Consider the following 20,455-nt stretch of genomic DNA (forward strand, 5'->3'; position numbering starts at 1 on the left):
GACCCCTGCCCTGCAGAACATTCCATCATCCTTTGTCCTCATAATCACAAACAGCAGGGAGAAGCTGAGCTAATGACCTTGTTGACACCCCTTGCCTCTGAGTCTAAATGAGAAGGAAGGTGGGTCTTGTTAAGCATTGGGAGAGAAACGTGACCCAAAGTAGAGGGGAAACTACTGGACGGAAAGGAGGTGGAGGCAGTTCCAGGCGTGGGAATCTGGTGGACAATGGAAGGGCCCTGAAGGCTGTCCTGGGGGAACAGGGCTGGGAAAGCTGAATGAGGGCGTTTCCTGAGCTGAAAGGAACCTTATGGTGGTTCCCAGGGGATATGACTTCCATCTTACCCAGGGAGCCTGCCCGGGTGCATGGCTTTATCTGATGGGACCAGGACTCAGCCAGTTCTCTCATCGCTTGGCCTGGTTAGGGGCATGGACCCACCCCCAGAGGGCAGGAGCTGAGGCCAGGACTCTCTCATTCCTCCAGTTGCTTGGCTGTTCTTCAGCTTATCTATCCATTCTAGAAAAGTAATCTTGCAGATTTTCACAGGTCACTGTTGTAGGCTGAATGTTTGTGTCCCTCCTTGGTTGAAACCCTAACCTCAGGTGATGGTGTTTGGAAGTGGGGCCTTTGAAGTATAATTAGATTTAAATTAGGGTAGGAGGTAGGCCCTCTGTGGTAGGATTAGTGGTTTTATAAAAAGAAGAGGGGGAAGATTTTCTGGTGGTTCAGTAGGTGAGGCTCTGCCCTCCAATACAGGTTTGATCCCTGTTAGGACTAAGCTCCCACATTCTGTGGGAGAACTAAATTCGCAGGCAACAAATACTAACCCGGTAGTTCTCCGGAGCGCACATACTGCCAACTACTGAGCCTGCGCACTATGAAGCCCACGTGCCTCAAGCAGCTACTGCGCATGTGCATTCTGGGGCACCCCCCCCCCCTTCTGCAACTACTGAGCCTGCGCACGTTGGAGCCCGGGTGCCACAAGCAGCTACTGCGCATGTGCACTCTGGAGCTCACGTACTGCAGTTACTGAGCCTTCGCAGTTCTGAAGCACAGGAGCCTCAAGGAAAGGCCCGTGTGGCACGACAACTCGACGCAGCCAAAAAACAGAATAAAGTAATTTTAAAAAAAGAGAAGAGGAAGAGGTAAAGGTCACATGCATTTGTAGCGAGAAGACAGTTGTCTGCAGGCCAGGAAGAGGACTTCCACCAGTAACGGAATCTGTTGGCTGCTTGACCCGAGACGTACAGCCTTCAGAACGGTGAGAAACGTTGTTTCTTGAGAAACGATGGTGTTCTTTAAGCCCCGCCGTCTGTGGTGTATAGTTACAGCAGAGACAGACCCCTTTTGCTTACTCAGCACGTTTGCTTCGTGTTCGCTGTGTGTCAGGCCCTGTGCATGGCGCGGGACTCCAGAGCGACGGGGAAATGATCTGCAGGGTGAGTGACCAGGGCTTTGAAGGGCAGCACAGGGGGGAGGCCAGAGCACACAATTAGCTCTGGCATTCAGGGAAGGTCTCTCTGAGGATTTTTCTGAGTGAAGAGAGGCAGTCACATCACGAGCCAGGGAACAGAAATCTGGGGGAGAAACAATGGCTAACACCAACCCCTGGAAGCTGGTGGGAACCTCCGTGGGTATTTGAGACCCAGGAGTGAGTCTGTGTCTACACCTGAGGCTGGATGAACAGGTGAGGGTGGGATGGGTGATGAAGCTGCAGAGATGGATGGGATCTTGATACCAGAGAATCTCATCAGCCTATTGTGACAGTCTAGAATATTTAAATATAATTTATCTATTTGGCTGCGCTGGGTCTTAGTCGTTGCGTGCCAACTCTTAGATACGGCATGTGTGCCCTCGTTACTGATCAGGGCTGGGACCTAGGTCCCTTGCCTTGGGAGCTTGGAATCTTAGGCCCTGGAGAACCAGGGAAGTCCCGACCATCTGGAATCTTAATTGGTACAATTTGAAAACTCAGAAAAATTTTCTGCAGGGGAGGGACAGGACATGATTTGGGGGGCGGGCGTAGGAGGGGGCTGCAGCTTATGGGATCTTAGTTCTCTGCCAGGGATTGAACCTGAGTCCTCAGCAGTGTAAGCGCTGAGGCCTAACCGCTGGACTGACAGGAAAGTCCCTGTTTTTTAAAAGCTCTTGCAGGCTGCTGTGTGGGGTAGAGGCTGGGGCTGGGGCAGGTGCCAGGGTGATGGCGGCACAAGCAAGAGAGAAGCAGTGGAGGTGTCGGGAAGTGGCCTGGCTTGAGGTCTGTCTTTGAGATAGAACTTACACGACTTGTTAACAGTGTCATGTGCGTCAATGAGAGCTGACTTCCACACGAGAGGCCGGAGTTAGTGGATCGATAATGGCAAGATGAGGAGAGGGTAAGTAGCGGAGGAGTGGGCAGCCCTGGGCGCCATCAGGAGCTGCGTGGTTCAGATGCTTGTTTATTGGCCATCAGTGATGTACGGCTTGAACTGAAAACCAGGGTGGCATGTGTGTTGGAGGCATTGAGAGATCCTCAGAGAGGATCCGCAGAGAGGGGAAGCCTGACGTGCAGTCAGAGATGAACCCAGTGAGCGCTCAACATTCAGAGAACGACCAGCTCAGGAATGAGGAGGAAAGTCAGGTCAGTGGCCCATAAGCTTAGAGAAAGCTATAAAAAGGCTAAGGACAACCACCTCAAATACCAATGAGAGGCAAACAGAATGGGCCGCTGGATTTGGCAAAGACAAGCATGATGTGGCAAGAAAAGAGTGGCTTCCACAAAGAACAGGCTGAAGGACCAAGTGGGGAGGGCTAAGCAGAAAGGGCAGAACAGAAGCGGCAGCTAGGTGGGGCTCAAGACCGAGGGAGAGCTTGTTTTATTACAGGATGGGTGCGTGCCTGCTGCAGGCCCACGGGAAGAAGGTAAGAGCACAAGAAGCTATGGGACTCAGAACCCCAGGGGCAGGAGTCAGGGGAAGGAACACGAACGAACGGTTGGAGACCACAGTGCAGCGAGCACTGGAGGACCTGCTGGTGACAGACCAGCCTGGACTGCCCGACTGTCATAGGGAAGTGTGAGGGCCAGGGCTGGGGTGGGAGCAGCCACCTCAGCACTGACTGTTCGGTGTGGGGAGAGGCTTGGACTAAAGCAGCTGCAGCTGCGGCTTGTGCCCTCAGAACTGCTTGGGGTTGGGGCACAGCTGTGCCGGCCACTGCCTGCGGCATTAAAGCCGTGCTGACTTCCCTGTCCTGCCTCTTGTTAGTGCTGCTGGGGTGCATGGTGCACGTGTCTTTACAAATTAGTTTTTTCTGGATGTATGCCCAGGAGTGGGATTGCTGAATCTTATTTTTAGTTTAAGGAACCTTCATACTGTTCTTCACAGTGGCTGTACCAACTTACATTCCCACCAACAGTGTAGAACGCCCCCTGACTCATTCCCTTTTCTCCACACCCTCTCCAGCATTTATTGTTTGTAGATTTTTTTGATGATGGCCATTCTGATGGTGTGAGGTCATACCTCTGTTTGGCTGAGTAATATTCCATTGTATATATGTAATTTTTGACAAAGGAGGCAGGAATATACAATGGAGAAAATACAGCCTCTTCAATAAGCGGTGCTGGGAAAACTGGACAGCTACATGTAAAAGAATGAAATTAGAATACTTCCTAACACCTCTACGTAGTTTTGATTCGCATTCCCTGGTGACTCAGATGATAAAGAATCTGCACGCAATGCAGGAGACCTGGGTTTGAGCCCTGGGTTGGGAAGATCCCCTGGAGGAGGGCATGGCTACTCCAGTACTCTTGCCTGGAGAATCCCATGGACACAGGAGCCTGGCAGCTACAGTCGCCAGGTGGACACGGCTTTGAGTGACTAACACTTTCACTTCTCTCTAATAATTAGCTATGTTGAACCCATCTTTTCATGTTTGTTGGCCATGTGTTTGTCCTCTTTGGAGAGATGTCTGTTTAGGTCTTTTGCCAATTTTTTGATAGGATCATGTGTTTTTGATATTGAGCTGCATGAATGAGCGTCTTGTTATTTTGGAGACTAATCCTTTGTTGCTTTGTTTGCAAATATTTTCCCCCATTCTGAGGGCTGTCTTTTCATCTTGTTTATGGCTTTCTTTGCTGTGCAGAAGCTTTTAAGTTTAATTAGGTCACATTCGTTTTTATTTTCATTACTCTAAGAGGTGGGTCAAAAAAGATCTTGCTGTGATTTATGTCAAAGATTGTTCTATGTTTTTTCTAAGAGTTTTATAGTGTCTCACCTTACATTTAAGTCTTTAATCCAGTTTGAGTTTCTTTTTGTGCATGGTGTTAGGAAGTGTTCTAATTTCATTCTTTGACGTGTAGTTATCCAGTTTTCCCAGCACCACTTATTGAAGAGGCTGTATTTTCTCCTTGTATATTCTTGCCTTTGTCAAAGATTACATATATACAATGGAATATTACTCAGCCAGAAAAATGAACAAATCTGAGTCTTTTGTAGTGATGTGGATGGACTTAGAGTCTGTCATACAGAGTGAAGTAACTCAAAAAGAGAAAAACAAAGATTGTATATGAACACATGTATGTGGAATCTAGAAAAGTGGTACAGGTGAACCTATTTGCAGGGCAGGAGCAGAGATGCAGACGTGGAGAATGGGCATGTGGCCACCACCGGGGAGGGGCTGCTGCTGTTGCCAAGTCGCTTCAGTCGTGTCCCACTCTATGGAGGGTAGGACGAATCGGGAGATTGGGCTTGACATATTAATACCATGTGTAGGACAGACAGCAAGTGGGAAGCTGCTGGATAACACAGGGAGCTCAGCTCCATGCTCTGTGATGACCTAGAGAGGTGGGATGGTGGCAGTGGGAGGGAGGTTCAAGAGGCAGGGGATATGTGTATAGGTATAGATGATTCACTTTGTTGTACAGCAGAAACAAACACAACATTGCAAAGCAATCATACTCTAGTTTTCAAAAAAGGACATGCTAGCTTCCAGGGGAGAAGGCAATGGCACCCCACTCCAGTACTCTTGCCTGGAAAATCCCATGGACGGAGGAGCCTGGTGGTCTGCAGTCCATGGGGTCGCGAAGAGTTGGATATGTGTGAACGACTTCACTTTCACCTTTCACTTTCATGCAGTGGAGAAGGAAATGGCAACCTACTCTGGAGTTCTTCTCTGGAGAATCCCAGGGACGGGGGAGCCTGGCGGGCTGCCATCTATGGGGTCGCACAGAGTCGGACACGACTGAAGTGACTTAGCAGCAGCAGCTTCCGGCATTCTGAGAGACTGTGCCATCCTGAGTAGGGTCTGGAGCCACTACCTGGGACCAGGATATTTTCACACATCTCAGCAATACAGACTGAGTTTAAAGGGATGAATGACTTTTTGATTCAGTAGCCAATAAAAAGAGGAACCCTGATTTAGACGAGAATTTATTTTCTGGACTACATGTTTACCATAGATTAAAATTAATATAATTTAATTCACATACAAAGACAACTGTGGAGGGACTACCTGGATACAACGTGACTTGGGATAGGTGGAGTAACTTAGGGCACAGCACATTCAGGCCTGAGCAGACACCAGCTTGCTCATACCAGAGAAGTAAGATTTCTCTCTTTCACTCATCATTTCAAAATGCAGTGGCCTCCTGCAGAAGTTGCACTCGGCTGAGGAATGTGGCTTGAGTTCCAGCCCAACTCGCTTCCACGTGGCCAGCAGGTTATCTGTGAGGAGCAAGTTTTTTAAAATTAGAGGAAGTACATACCCAGGACAAATGGAAATATATGTCCCCAATAATAACTTGTATGCAAGAGTTCACAGCAGCATTCTTTTCTTTTTCATAATAATCAAAAGTGGAGACAACCCAAACATCCACCAATTGATGGATAAACAAAATGTGGTGTATCTGTACTGAGGAAAATTATTTGGTAGGAATGAAGTGCTGATTCAAGCTACAACGTAGATGAAACCTTGAACACACTGTGCTGTGAAATAAGCCAGGCATAAAGGGCCATATATTGTACGATTCCATTTATATAAAATGTTATGTATAGGCAAGTCCACAGACAAAAAGTGGATCAAGGCTGGGATGTGGCTGCTAAGTGGTGTAAAGTTTCTCTCTGAGGTGATAAAAACATTCTGGCATCAGAGTGCTGACGGTTGCACATCATTACTTAAAAACCACTGAATTATGTAATTCGAAGGTTAGAATTTGTTTTATATGAATTCTATCTTAATAGGCTGTTACTTAAAAAATAGAGAAAACCCAGGTCTGACTTTACACCCTTCAGAGAAGTTGCTCCCACATGGCTCCACTGTGTGGAACGGATCATTCCTTGCAGGGTAGCCCTAAAGGCTAGAGGCAGGGAAACCACCGTGGGTGGCGGTGGAGGCTCAGGAGGGCAACACACCTCCGAGGCAGAGGCAGCTATGGGCAGCCCGTTCAGTCTCTGCCTTCAGGTGGACACAGCGGGAAAGGCCTGGGTTATACAGAACTATGAGAATATGAAATGCTGAACAGAAGGGGTTAGGTGTGTAGTTGGTTTTCAGGGAAGAGAGAAGTGCAGAGCTGAGCTCTGGAGGCTCGGGCAGGCTTAGGCATCTCTCCTGCAGCAGTCACCACTGGGGGTCCCTGAGTCACACAGACAGAGGCATGGATGGGAACAGTGAGCGGATAGCAGGCTCCCTCAGTGCTTCCAATGAAGTGGAACAAACGACTAAACGCCTTTCACCCTTCTGTACCACCTGAGAATTCTTGATTACTTGGAAAAAGACAAATCTGAATGGCCTGAACTATAAATGCTGCAGATAGCTTCATGCCACTCTCCCGCGGGGCTCTGGCAGCTCCCTGGCTACTCACCCACAAAGTAGCTCATCATCTGCGGCGTGTGGTGGGGCGTGGGGGCAATGCGCAGCAGCTCCTCGCCCCGGGGCACTGTGGGGTAATTGATCGCTTGGACATAGATATTATGTCTAGTCATTAGTTCATCACAGACCTCCGTGTTTTTAGCAGCATCTGCCACCTAAGATTGATAATAACAGAAGATAAGGCTGGAACCAGACAGCAGAGACTAGTCACACGCATGTCCAAGTGGCTTGGGCTCGACCTGCATATGCAAGCCTGGCAGAGAGGCAGAGTGCTGCCCCGACACCTGCAGTTTAAAGGGCTGTTAACCACAGATCAGAGAACTGAAACCATAGTAGAAGTAACTTTCACACTGATCTCCCTCCCAGGCTCCAAAGGGGGGTAGCGGGAGCTCCCATGAGCCTCTTGTGATGGCAGGGGGTGTCTGCACCCTGGGGATGAAGGAAGCTTTGGTGATACCAGCTCTGTTACTCAGACGAACTCAACTGTGACGCCAGCAGGACTGCCCTTTGTAGCAGGCAGAGCAAGACCTGTGTCACAATGAAATGAATAAAAAGCCATACTTCACAGCTAGCCAAGCTCCGGCTTCCAGAGCTTCCCAGACTCAAGCTCTGTGTTTACCCTGTCAAGGCTAGTGCGCTGGAGAAGGAACCTCCAGCCTGCTGGGCTCAAAGGCTTCATTCTCATTGTGAAGTCAGCCAAAGGCAGAAACATGGCAGACAGCCACTGGCTACAGCCCTTGGCCCCAACAGTCACCCTGCCCAGCCCAAGTTCAGGAAGGCGTGAACCAGAACATCTCCTGGTCAAGTGCAGAGGCCCAGCCCCCAGCGAGTCCAGTCACAGACAGGTCATTACCCGGACAGGGATGATGTGACTGGGGCAGTGGACCACTGGCAGGCCAGCATCCATCAGCATCTGCCTCATGAGCTTCACGTTGCGCTGGTGTTGGCGGCGAAGTGCCTGGCCCTCAGTGCTCCTCAGGATCCGCACAGACTCCAGTGCTCCAGCCAGCAGCATGGGCGGCAGGGAGGTGGTGAAAATGAAGCCCGCTGCGTAGGACCGGACGGTGTCGATCAGGGAACTCGTGCTGGCGATGTACCCTCCAACGCAGCCAATGGCTTTGCCTAGGAGACAGGTTCATTTATTACAGCGACTGCCCTAAATGTGCACAGCCAGGCGCTGCAGACCCTCAGAACACTTACTCTTCTCTCTCTCCTTTGTCCTAAGACTGAAATCAAGGGACAGCAGCCCATTTCCAAAAGGGAAAAAGCTGAGAATGTTACGAAAGGGTCTTGCCCAAAGTCAAATGGCCAAGCTGGTGTCTGATCAGGATCAAAGTGCAGGTCTCCAGACTAGGTGTGGCACCAGCGGCTGGTCCCAGGATGCCTAACACCAAGCGCCACCTCCCTCTGTCCTCCCTGCCCACCCAAGTCGGCTGCATCCCCCGCATTCTGCACTGTGCGTGCTCTGGACAGGGTCCAGCTGGGTGCTCACTGTGAGTGTTACCCTTGAGGCCAGAATGTCAGCCAGCTAAAGACACTAACTTGTTTTGGCAGGACCGGTATTAATTTCTACTTAAGTAATCACAAAACTCCAACAAGGAAAACTCAGATCCTGTTATGGTTGATTTAGGGCTGGCCTCATTTTTCCTTCTTCTTGAGTTCCCTTAAATAATCGGGATCTCAGGTTTCAAGATTAAGGACTCCAGAAGAGTCCTCCTCAATCTTAAATATTATGTTCTGTAATTAACATTCTTGCTTCAACCCCACACATGACTGGACTGGTATAAGATGTCACAATGGAAAATTTTTCTCTCCAGCCCTTTTCATCTCTCAGGGACCATATCTTCAAAGGGCCCACGTCATGAGAGCTCTTTACAAGGAAAGGGCAGCTGGAATCAGGACAGGACACTTGAACAAGAGTTCTCCTCCTGGCAGGGCTCTGCCCCAAGAGCCCCAGGCTCTCCCGGTCTGCACGATGTTCTCATGCCCCTTGACGGGGCTGAAGGACACTCTTTTTTGCTTGCCATTCCTTTACCAGTGCAGACCGTAAAGTGGCATTAGCCAGCCACTGTGTGTGTCTCCAACTGCTTTACTAACTTCTGAAATTCTCAAATTTGTATAGATGACATTTTTATTTCATAGACGAAGAGAAGGCCTATAGTAATTGTCTGTATACTGTTTACTTATATTCTTCAAACTGAGGTAGGGGTCTGCTGTTACCTCCATGAGGAAACTGAGGCACAGAGAAGTTAACCACCAATCCAAGGTCACACCGATAGTGAGTTACACAGGCAAGACTTACACCCAGCAGGCAGCATGGCTATGGAGTCTGGAGTTGCTCCAAGAGATGCTGCATCTCAACTAGGAGGAGCAGAGGATATACAAAGACACTGGGTGAACTGGACTGTTCCCACATGCTAGGGACAGAGCTCAGCTTCACAACCCAGCCCCTGAACCTGTAGCTCCAAGAGAACAGCACTAAAATTCTTCCTTTTTGTTTCTTTTTAATATAAGGGAACAATCTGATGCAGAGAGAGTAAAAGCTATTGTCACGATGTGTACCTAGACCCACAACTATGTTTGGAATGAGCTCAAAGGGCAACAAATGGTACTTCCGTCATGTTAAGCTATGAGATTTACTTTGATTCTGCTGGCCAGGCCTCCATGACTCAAGGGATTCTGCTAAGCTGTGCCACTCACTGAGAAAATGAAAACTTGCTCAAAAAAGTGACCTAGGCTTTAGATGCTATCAGACCATCTCCTCACCTGACCCATTAGACCAGCAGTCCTTGGTTTTGTTGTTTAGTTGCTAAATTTTGTCCGACTCTTTTGCAACCCCATAGACTAGTCCCCAGGCTCCTCTGTCCATGGGATTTCCTAGGCAAGAATACTGGAGTGGGTTGCCATTTCCTCCTCTAGGGGATCTTTCTGACCTAGGGATGGAACTCTCATCTCCTGCATTGGCAGGTGGATTCTTTACCACTGAGTCAGAATTTAATTTTAGTATGGGTTACAGACTGTGCAGAGTATACATACCAAGTGTTCCAGAAATGATGTCCATTTTTGGCATAACTCCATCCCGATCGCCAATCCCTCCGCCTTGCAGCCCGTAGAGCCCCACTGCGTGGACCTCATCCACGAAGGTGATTGCTCCAAACTCGTGGGCCACGTCACACAGCTCTTCCAGTGGGCACACTGCCCCTGAGGAGAGACCACAGACCATGCTGAAGCACTTGCTGTGTCAGATTTCTGTTTTGGTAAGGATTAGAACACAATAACTTACCTTCTAAGATATTTTTAATATGGGGAAAGCAATGAACTTCCCCCAGTTTCTGGACTGTTTTGAGATTTGGAGCTTAGTAAAAGCCAAAGTAGAATATCTACCTACAATCACCCCAATCTATACGGTGTCCCCCAACTACAAAATCCTGGCAGAAGGTGAAAAGAAAAGAAACTACAAAAATAATACCGTGCTTTTAAGTTCAGGCCTTGTTTTCATTAAAAGTTTTCAGGCTGGCTTCTAGATAGACTTACCGTCCATTGAGTGTACAGTTTCAAAGGCGACAATCTTGGGGACGGCAGGGTCGGACCTCTGCAGCAGTTCTCGGAGGTGGCTGACATCGTTGTGGCGGAAGATGTACTTTGGCACTCCGCTGTTTCGAATGCCTTGGATCATGGAGGCATGGTTCCCAGCGTCAGAGTAAATCTCACAGCCTAACAAGACAAAAATGCGCTTTATTGCCATCTGTACCAAAGCCATATTATTTTCTCAACAGTCAAGGACAACAGACTTGACCCTGAAAATACTACTTTGCCCCGTAGGAAAAAGACCCTGCATGCCAGTTTCTTTCTGGCAAAATAACTAGTGCTTCTCCTCTGAGAAGGCCCAAAGATATAAAATAACCCAGTGGCACAGAGTTAATCTGCTTTTAAATCTAGCTGCCTCACTCCAAACTCAATCAAAAGATAACTACACATGATTAAGAGAATTCTCCAAAAGATTTTCTTGGAATACAAAGCACACTGGAAGCAATTACTAGAAGGACAAGCCCTGCAAGTCCGATTCTTCACTGTTACCCTGCTCCACTGGAACTCAGAATGTAACACTTCGTGGAGTGTTAACTCAGTTTATAAGTTCCTAGCGTACCTCGAGTGGTTTCGGTAAGTCTTTTTTGTCATCTTCCTGTTATTACTAAGAAACCCAGACAGTTCTAAGGCACCCACAGCAGGCTTCCTACCTGGCATCATCTTAGCCAGAGTGAAGAGGGTCGAGTCATTGGCCACAAAGCACGAGGAGAACAAGAGTGCAGCATCTTTTCCATGGAGGTCAGCCAGCTCCCGCTCCAGGTCCACGTGGAATTTACTAGTTCCAGAAATATTTCTAGTACCCCCTGCTCCAGTACCATGCTGTTTCAAAGTGTCTCTTTAAAAAAAAAAAAAATGGCAAACAGAAAATACATCTCATGGGTGTGAGTACTGTAAGAAGAGTTCCTCCCTCTAGGATCCAGGAGACTCAGACTGATGTTGATGTGGCGCTTCTTTCCCTGTGAATATGGGGCCAGAAGTTTCAACCACTTCCTGTCTAGACTGGGTGGGACAAAGTCTCAACATCAGGGTGATGATGCCTCTGGGGGGACCAAGAGCAAGTGTCCACTTACCAGTCTTAGTTGAGTTGAGTTAATTTACGAAGGTTTCTTTTCTCTGACAAACATCTCTTTCTCCAATAACATCACCTCAGGCTCTAGAGGGACATCTTGACTGATTGTCGGTTATACCCTCTGCAAACCAGTCCCATAATCTTAGGCTGTCTCTATTACTAAACCTCAGACTGGGCTCTCTCTGGCAAGCCTCCTTGGGGAATTTGGCCAGCAAATCTCTCAGGTGTCCTTAACCATGGCAAACCTCCTGAAGGACATGAATAACGGGCTCTACCATCCCCTGCTGCTCAAGTTGTATTTCTCCGTCCACACCTACAAGGCAGGGCAGGTATGTGCAAGACTGCTTGGTGTAAGAGGGGTCCTTGCTTATGGAGAAGTAGGAAGTCAGCAGACATATAGTCAACAAGCCCATAAACTTGAACCCTTGCACAAAGAGGAGCTCCATCAACTACTTACACTTTAGAGTTCTCTAAAATTAATGTGTACATGTTTTTAAAGGCTAAAAATTTAGCTTTTAAAATTTTCCCCTATAAAATATAGATCCAATCCCTGTAAATTATCAATGTGTTGCAAAGTCATGCTCATGCCAGTGGTATCTGAAAGCTGAGAGCTACTTACATGACGGCTCCACACACCCGTGGGTGGCGACTCATTCCTAGGTAGTCATTGCTACACCAGACAGACACCTGCTTTTTGCTGATGAGAGAGTCCGAATAGTCATCTGCCATGGGGAAGGACTGCGCCTTCCGGTTCACAGTTTTGAAAACTCGATAGCTATGGTCATTTTTTTTCTCATCAATTTTCTTCTCAAAGAAACGATCATACTGAAAAGTGCAAACAGCTAAAAACCAAACAAAAGACAGTACAGTCTGATGGTTAAAAAGCACACCTAGGCTTTGGTGGAAGACCTGGGTTCCCATCCCAGCTCGGTCACTTGGCAGTAGGGAGGTTCTGGACAACTGAAGGAAGTACTCATCTGGGCAGGTTTCTTGACGCCCGCATCTTAAGACTGTATGTGTCTCAAAGGACACTGTATGTGCCAAGCATTTAACATAACCCCCACCCTGGTAGCTCAGTTGGTAAAGAATCCTCCTGTAACGCAGGAGACCCCGGTTTAATTCATGGGTCAGGAAGATCCCCTGGAGAAGGGAAAGGCTACCCACTCCCATATAATGGTCTGGAGGACTCCATGGACTGTATACTCCATGGGGTTGCAAAGAGTACGACACGACTGAGCAACTTTCACTTTTCACTTTCCGTGAGCAGACAGTAGGTGCTAAGAGAGAGGAGGCAGGCTCTCAACAGGACTGGCATTTACTATAGACAAGAGCACCAACCTGCATCAAGCAAGGGGCATGGTTTTTTTTTTTAATTAATGTGGCTGCACTGGATCTTATTAATACTTGCGGCATGCAGAATCTTCCGTTAGTTGTGGTATGCGGGATCTTTAGTTGCGGCGTGTGGGATCTAGTTACCTGACCAGGGATGCAACTCAGGTCCCCTGCCTTTGGAGTGCTAAGTCTTAACCACTGGACCACCAGGGAAGTCCCAGGGACATGGTTTTTAATCCTCAACTCACCATGCAATTATATGTTTAATCTGATGTATGTTTAAGTTATAAACGGTCTTCCACTAGGCAAATATCAAGGAGACTTACATTTTGGCAAGTTATCTTGAAGAAGGTGGGACACTCTTTCTGGTCGTTGCTTTCGCATGATATCCTGAAAGTTCTTCAACAGTCCATTCAGCTCCCCTCCTTCGGTCTTCACGTTAATCACACTGGGATTCACTGAGGTTTGGGCAACCTCTGGAAAACAAGTAACAAGAGGCACAGGGGATCAGTGTTCTATTCTGAGTCCACAATACCTTCCAGACATATTGTCAAAAATGGCTTACTGCCTAGTTCATAAAAATAGCCCATCATAACCAAAGTGAGATGTAACTGAATATATGAAGCCTCTCTTCTTTAGTTACTGTTTGATTTTGTTTTCAGAGCTACCAGCCAGCTTTGAGGAACATTAAACTCTGAAGCTTTTTTTTTCCCCCTGGCTGGTTAGCATGCCTTCCCCACTGCACCCCCCAACCCTAACTGAGACAATTTTCTTTATAGAAAACCATTCCAGCCATTTGATCATTTCTGCTGGCGAGGTTTCTTGGGGACCTTGTGTGTTCCATGGATACAGCCACAAATGGAATAAAGGCTACCTTGGGAGTCCTAAGACCAGCACTAATTGCAGTAACACTGTTTTTTCCCTTTTATCCCACCAGATGATGGGAAAGAAACACAGGGCAACCAGTTAACAGTTTATGCCTGCGGGCTATTTTCAGAAATTAGTTACTGTAAAAGCTGGTCACACCCTACACAACACAAGAAAAGAAACTCCCACATTTACCACACAGTCCCCTATCTGGATGATCTTTCGCCTTGGCCCTAAAAGAGGAAGATGCGGACACAGAAACTCCCCTAGTAATAGCTCAGACAGATCTGAGGGTCTGGAGGAGCCGAGGGCCTCTTCACTCTCGCGAGGGTCCCTGTCAGTTTACCTTTCCTCACGGCATGCATCTCCTGCACGTCTTCCTGAAGCGCCAGGCTGGCTTTGCGGAAGACGCTGCTGCCGCCCTGGCTCATCTCAGCTGCCAGGAAAGGGCACTTGCTCCCAGTGCCCTGGCTCGAGGCGAGGGAAGGGTGTCCAGATGGAAGCTGTGTGCCATCTGCAGTCTGCTGGGATCCATCAGGAGCCTGCTGCACTTCGGCTATGGTGGCTTTGTCCTCTGAGGGGGAAATGGAAAAACTGAAGCATCGGATCTGGCTGCTGGGGACACAGAGGCCCACTTGTTTCTTTCTCTTGTTACCTCGAAGACACACTTTATACTTCCTCTACCTCAGGATCCAGACACCAGTTTATTCTTACTGGGTTCTGCAAATTCAACTGCTTTCTCATCTGTCTCACTGGAAACAATGCTCCTGTGAAGAGTTAACAGGCACAGTCCACCTACTGCTCAAACCCACAGTACCTCTCACTTATCAATCCCCAAAGTAGTACTTTCTAGTTCTAAACGGCCCTGCATTCTTGAGCTGGATTATTTTCAGTAAATCTGCCCCAAGTACACTCAGCATATTTCATGAGAGGATACACTCTTGAAGTAATTGGAAATGGTCATACAACTTTTTCTCTGCTAATATTTTCTAGACCAAAAACATTGGTTTAGATTCTTGACCAAAAAAAGCGTGCTGTTGCTTAACATATAAACTATCAGTTTTCTCTAAATGGCTCAAAGAAGTTCATGACTTAACACAGCTGGCTGGGAATTAATTTCCTAGACTTCCCTCTCCCCTTGAGCAAATGTGTTCATCTTCCTTCTGGAAGTCTTTCTTCATCATCCTGGGATATTCCTGTGAGTCATAGGCCAGGCTCTCCTATAGCTTGGGTAAGATGTCTCCATATAGTAATATAGTTTTTTATCAAAATCTTCTAAAAGGAAAGTAAAAAAAAACAAACAAACAAAAAAACAACAACCCAGAAATGGGACTTTCCTGGCAGTCCAGTGGTTAGGACTCTGCATTTCCATTACAGGAGGGCACAGGTTCAATCCCTGATCAGGGAACTATGATCTCGTATGCCATGTGGCATGGCCAAAAAAATTGCTTTCAAGTTCATTTCATTCACTATAAGAATCATTAAATACATATTCATTGTAGGAAGTCTAGAAAAACAGAGTTCTATCATTCAAAACATAACCATTAAAAAAATAATAATAACCATTTCAGGACTTCCCTGGTGGTCTAGTGGCTAAGACTCCACAATTCCACTACAGGGGGCACAGGTCCCTGGTTGGGGAAGTTGCACATGCTTTGCAGTGTGGCAAAACAAAAACACCAGAAAACCAGAAAAGAAACAACCCCCTGCCATAACCACTGCAGACAACTTGGCATATTAACTGTCTTTTCCCCTTTTGTACAGGTTTAGAAAAAGTTTTACTTTTTCTGTATGTTGTTGAAGTGAAAGTCGCCTAGTCACGTCTGACTCTTTGTGACCCCATGGACTATATATATATAGTCCATGGATTTCTGGCCAGAATACTGAAGTGGGTAGCTATTCCCTTCTCCAGCGGATCTTCCCAACCCAGGGATCGAACTCAGGTCTCCCCCACTGCAGGCAGATTCTTTACCAGCTGAGCCACCTGTATGCTTGTTTTAATATGCCCTTTTCATTATAAAGATCTATGTAAGCTAGTAAATATTTTGAGTATCATCTGGGATGGTTACATAATAGTCTATCAAGTGGACAAGTCACATTTTACTCAACCAGGAATACAAGAGAAATCTATTGCTAAGAGACTGGTAAAACAGGGTTTTGATTATTCAGTAAAAAAAAAAACCATAACTAATTCCTAAACAATGGTAAGGAGGAAAAAAAAAATCCAACAAAGGATTAAATCCTTTCTACTAAAAGAAAAAAACATTCTTTTCTTACAAGTTCACACTCAAAGAACATACCTAACAAGCCTGTAGGGTAAATTATTCCCCAGAATTAAGTGGAATCTGAAAAGTTGAATTCTCTCCTGGAAAAGACTAGAACTAAATCTCTGATCTCTTTCTTAAAAACAAAATTTTAAAATTAATATACAAAGATATATGTGTTAAAAAATTACTACTTTAACAAATTCTGTATGATTCCACTTAAGTGACATTTCTAGAGTAGTCAAAGTCAGAGAAAGTTCAATCATGTCTGCCAGGGCCTGGGGGAGGAAAATGGGGGCGGGGGAGTTAGGATTGAGTTGCCACAGAGTTTCAGTCTGGGACAATGAAAAGAGTTCTGGACATTGCATGGTGGTGATGGCTGCAGAGCAATATGCATATACTTAATACCACTGTATACTTAAAAGTGGTTGCAATGGGAAGTTTTATATGTACTTTGCCACAGTAAAAAAAAAAAAGTAAAAGAAAAAGGACAGTATGCTTGCATTTAGTTGGAGCTCTGTTACTAGTTCTGGCCAATAGCTGTTATGTGTTGCTTCCTGGCTAAAATACCCAAGAGCTGGTGGGGATCAGTGAGTATCTGATGACATTAGGAAACTGCATCATCTTTTAGATGTGATAATGGTTCTGTGATGGTGGGTTTAGAACTCATATCTTTTAAAGGTACAATACTGATATTTACAGAGGAGATTTCTGGAACCAGTTTCAAAATAGTACAGTGGGAGTGAAAGTGAAAGTGAAGTCGCTCAGTCATGTCTGACTCTTAGTGACCCCATGGACTGCAGCCCACCAGGCTCCTCTGTCCATGGGATTTTCCAGGCAAGAGTACTGGAGTGGGGTGCCATTGCCTTCTCCGTTAACAGTGGCTAAATGGGGACACAAATGAAACAAAATTGGCTCTCACTGATTATTGTTGTTCAAAATTGAAATTTACTGTTACGAAAAGTTTTTAAAAGATAAGCTGATTTGAGACCTTCTCACTTTCCCCTCATGCAATAGTGACCCAAAAGCCATCTATTTCAGCGGTAAAGCTGTAGGACACCAAAGTGTGAACCCCAGGTCACTGCTTAGAAGAAAATGGCCCTGATGACCCAAAGTGTGAACAAGATGACCTACCTTGTATGAACAAGATAGATATCTTTTGTGTGTTAAGCCCGTGAGATTCAGGGGTTGCTAGAGCCTCAGTGTAGCCTAATGTAACTGAAAAGCACACAGGCACAGTTGACTTTCTGCGTTTCCCTGGTGGCTCAGATGGTACAGAACCTGCTTGGAGAAGGAAATGGCAAGCCACTCCAGTACTCTTGCCTGGAGAATCCTGTGGACAGAGGAGCGTGACAGGCTATAGCCCATGGGGTCACAAAGAGTCAGACTCAACTGAGCAACTAACAGAATTGACTTTGAAGATGGTTTAGTCTGGAATAGCCCACATGGTCTGGAGCCAGACAAAAAGATAAAAGTATAAGATAAGTGACTCAGACTTCCCTTATGGTCTAGTGGCTGAGACTCTGCTCCCCAGTGCCGGAGGCTTGGGATTGATCCCTGGTCAGGGAACTAGATTTCACATGTCGCAACTAAGACCTTGGTGTAGCCAAATAAACAAGTGATTTAAAAAAAAAAAAGGGGTGACTGCCTAAGTAATTAGCAGGAATTTGGGAAGGCATAGCACAGAGAAAGCAGTTGAGGGCAAAAGGCACAGGTCAGGCAACATGGCAAAGGCAAGGAAAAAAAAGAAGAAGAAAATCACAACTTTAGAAGTTACAGACTTCTAGATTTCATCTTTACAGAAAGATTCTAGATTCTTAGGCTTACATGAATGAGGCACTGACAAACTCCCAACAGATACCAACATGCAATCCATAAGGTGGAACACTGGCCACTGTTTCACCTTTAAAGATGTGAAAACTAGAAGTGCCTACTTTGTGGGGTTAGGATGATGATTCCATGAGATAAGCTATGCAAAGAACTGAGCCTGGCACACAGTAACCCCCTCAGCGTGACCCTCGTCAGCACTGTGCACAAGAACTGCTTCCAGGGTCTTGTAATGAATGCAGACATCCCACCACCCTCTACATCATTGCTAAGGACACTTACTCTCATTAGCTGGAGGGGTTTCTGTGACCTGCTGGCAGAGTACTGCTGAAGTGGACAGGGCCCGAGGGGCTGGCTTGGCCCCAATTTCCATCATCTTAGGGCAGTTTTGGGCATAGAACAATAGAGATTTGCCTGCCTTCTGCAGAAAGGCTTGAGGCACTCGGGATAAGAATGGGCAGCGACGAACAACAGTCTCCATCTCCCGGAGGTACACTGATCCTGCACAAAGATGAGGAGTGACACCAACACTTGTTAATATTTGTGCAAATACCACCCCAAGGTCACTGGATTGTCACCTGAAGTCTGTAGCAAGGCTACCCTGGGATACTAATGAGTCTCACTCAAAAATGTCTAAGGACAGCACTGATGAGGGACTAAGAAGTGGTGACCACACGCAACCCAGATCACCATCTTCTTCATTCCCCAGCTACCTAAAAAGGCACCTGCAAAGCTACTTTACCGAATACCGTAAATAATGATGAGTAATAACCAAGGGGCTGGGACATGAGGGACAAGTCAGGAACAGGTTTGGGAAGTCAGAGGCTCCTTGAGGAAGATGCACAGTGCAGATAAGACACCCTGGCACCCACCCAGGTGGTGAAGTGAGGCCAGGGAAGAAGCCACTGTCATCCATCCAGGCAGAGAGGACTCTTAGGGATCCTGATCTTCTCCTGGTCCCCACACACTCCCAAAACTCTCAAGAAGGCATCCAGTCCAGCCCGGGGTTCCTGAGGCCAGGATTTCCCCGAGGGTATGCCCCTACAGTTCCATGAACTGGGCATAACTGAGAAAGGAGAGGCGTACAGAAGGCCAAGGGTACAAGGGGAAATGCCGCTTGGACTAACTGGGAAGAAGCAAGGGTTAAAAAACGAGGGCCTTGGGTCTGGCGGAAAGCGGTGGTCCTGGGCAGGGGAGGTCAGAAGTTAGCGGGTAGAGGTGGGGGAGGAAGTGTCTAGGACTCGAGATTAACGAGGTGTCTAAGGCAGGAATTCGAAATCAGTCGGTTAAATGGCGAATGGCCATTCGAAAGTGGTCGGTTAAATGGGGAATGGCGGAAGGGGCCGATGTGGTAGGAGATCGGGAACAAAAAAAGTTGACCCCGAGGTGGAGGGTGATTAGTGCGGTGGGGGATGGGGTCCCAACGGCTAGGGCAGCGGGGCGCCGGCAGGCAGGGCACGCGGGGGTCGGGTTGCCCCCGGCTGCGCCGCACGCAGAGCGCGGGGCCCTCACCTGCGCGGGGAACTCGGCGGAGGTGGCGGAGGCCGCAGGTACCCAAGTGGAAGTGTCGAACCAAGCCTTGCCCTTGTCTGCGAGAACCCTCAGGCCGTGATCCCTGTCGTCCTAATATACACCCAGATGGGCAGCTGCGCATGCGCCGTGGACGAGTGCGGCTTCTGCGCAGGCGTGCTGCGGAAAGGGCGGGGCGGGGCGAGGAGGCGCTCCTTGGACTTTGACTCGGTGGAAAGGGGATTACTGGGACTGCCGGTAGTGGGGATGAAGTGCAGTGCTGTGCAGAAATGGATACCTTCATCCCGCACCACCTTGTCGCTTCCCCCACCAAGTACCCCTATGCTTCAGAACCATTTTGGGGGCATAAAAGGGCAGAGTTGGCGGGGGTGGGGGGAAGCACCTCTAGGGCAACTGAGGGGTAATACGGCTCTAAAAATAGGTACCTTGGGAATAGAGGGGAGAGAGGAAACTAGGAGTTCCAGACCAGGGTATTAAGCAGTATCTGACTCACCCAGGCTTGTTTTTATGTGGGTGGGAGTGGGGGAAAGGGAGGGACAGGGGAGGCTTCCCGGAGGAGATGGGACTGGACTGACTTAAGCATGGTGTGGTCCTGGGGGTGATTCCCAGGGACCTGGAGGGAGGGATTCTAGGAGCAGAAGCAGACCTATCCGTTGCACTTTGTGGTCTGAGATAAAGGGACTTAACCTGATGCAGAGAAGGAGCACAAGGAACGGGGCTGGATGGAACCCACACACTACACACTCAGGGGGGCCGGCGGTGGAAGCATGGGGTCTGACCCGTGGTTGGGGTTTGGCACATATTGATTATTTTCCATTGTGGGCTGCCCAAAGTCCCTTGCTGGCCGCCCGGTCTGGGCACCAGCTGGGTGACTCAGGGCTTTCTCCCAGAGTTGAACTGGCCCTACCTCCTTTGAGTCTCCCCCAGACCACACCTTTAGGGTACAGGTTGACAAAGCCCTGTCAGGAACGCCAGCGTGGCCTCCTTGCTCCACACCCTTCCCAGCTTAACTTGGGCTTGGTTGTGCTGGGCCTGCACCAGGCTCAGGGTTGCTCTCCCCTTCTCCTGAGGAAAGGACTGCCCAGGTAGCTCCTTCCTCAGGTGGGTGTTAATTAGAGGGACAAAGTCTAGAGTGAT

General features: G+C 47.7%; 2 protein-coding genes across 5 annotated transcripts in view; one reads left to right on the plus strand and one right to left on the minus strand.

Annotated features, from left to right (window-relative positions):
* Positions 1–1,014: 1,014 nt before the first annotated feature.
* Positions 1,015–20,455, plus strand: part of POC1A (POC1 centriolar protein A) — a 121,610-nt gene continuing 102,169 nt past the window's right edge. For 2 of the 3 annotated variants that reach the window (XM_044933613.2, XM_025272581.3), the window contains exon 1: positions 1,016–1,259. The gene's annotated coding sequence lies outside the window, so the exon portion shown is untranslated. Of the gene's footprint in view, positions 1,260–20,455 lie in introns of all 3 variants that reach the window. The other variant, XM_044933614.2, reaches the window with a different exon arrangement.
* Positions 5,388–19,458, minus strand: ALAS1 (5'-aminolevulinate synthase 1). Of its 2 annotated transcripts, XM_006044020.4 has the most exons (11): positions 19,301–19,458; positions 18,071–18,289; positions 14,044–14,271; positions 13,157–13,306; positions 12,118–12,340; positions 11,080–11,264; positions 10,376–10,555; positions 9,878–10,042; positions 7,695–7,963; positions 6,834–6,996; positions 5,388–5,697 (listed from the first exon to the last, which is right to left on the minus strand). In XM_006044020.4, the coding sequence occupies exons 1-11, from the start codon at positions 19,440–19,442 to the stop codon at positions 5,537–5,539; spliced, it is 2,085 nt and encodes a 694-aa protein (XP_006044082.3). In that variant the 5' UTR covers positions 19,443–19,458; the 3' UTR covers positions 5,388–5,536. The 2 variants fall into 2 exon arrangements, with proteins under 2 accessions (XP_006044082.3, XP_025128360.3); XM_025272575.3 differs by lacking the exon at positions 18,071–18,289 and having other exon boundaries at positions 19,301–19,457.

This window comes from Bubalus bubalis, chromosome 21, assembly GCF_019923935.1.
Source record: "Bubalus bubalis isolate 160015118507 breed Murrah chromosome 21, NDDB_SH_1, whole genome shotgun sequence".
Lineage (NCBI taxonomy): Eukaryota > Metazoa > Chordata > Mammalia > Artiodactyla > Bovidae > Bubalus > Bubalus bubalis.

Coding starts and splice junctions, on each gene's coding strand:
- ALAS1 (XM_006044020.4), bottom strand. CDS start 19,442: ATGCGCAGCTGCCCATCTGGGTGTATATTAGGACGACAGGGATCACGG. Junction 10,556..11,079: donor TCTGGCTAAGATGATGCCAG/GTAGGAAGCCTG, acceptor TTGTCTTGTTAG/GCTGTGAGATTTACTCTGAC. Junction 5,698..6,833: donor GATGATGAGCTACTTTGTGG/GTGAGTAGCCAG, acceptor TGCTCCTCACAG/ATAACCTGCTGGCCACGTGG.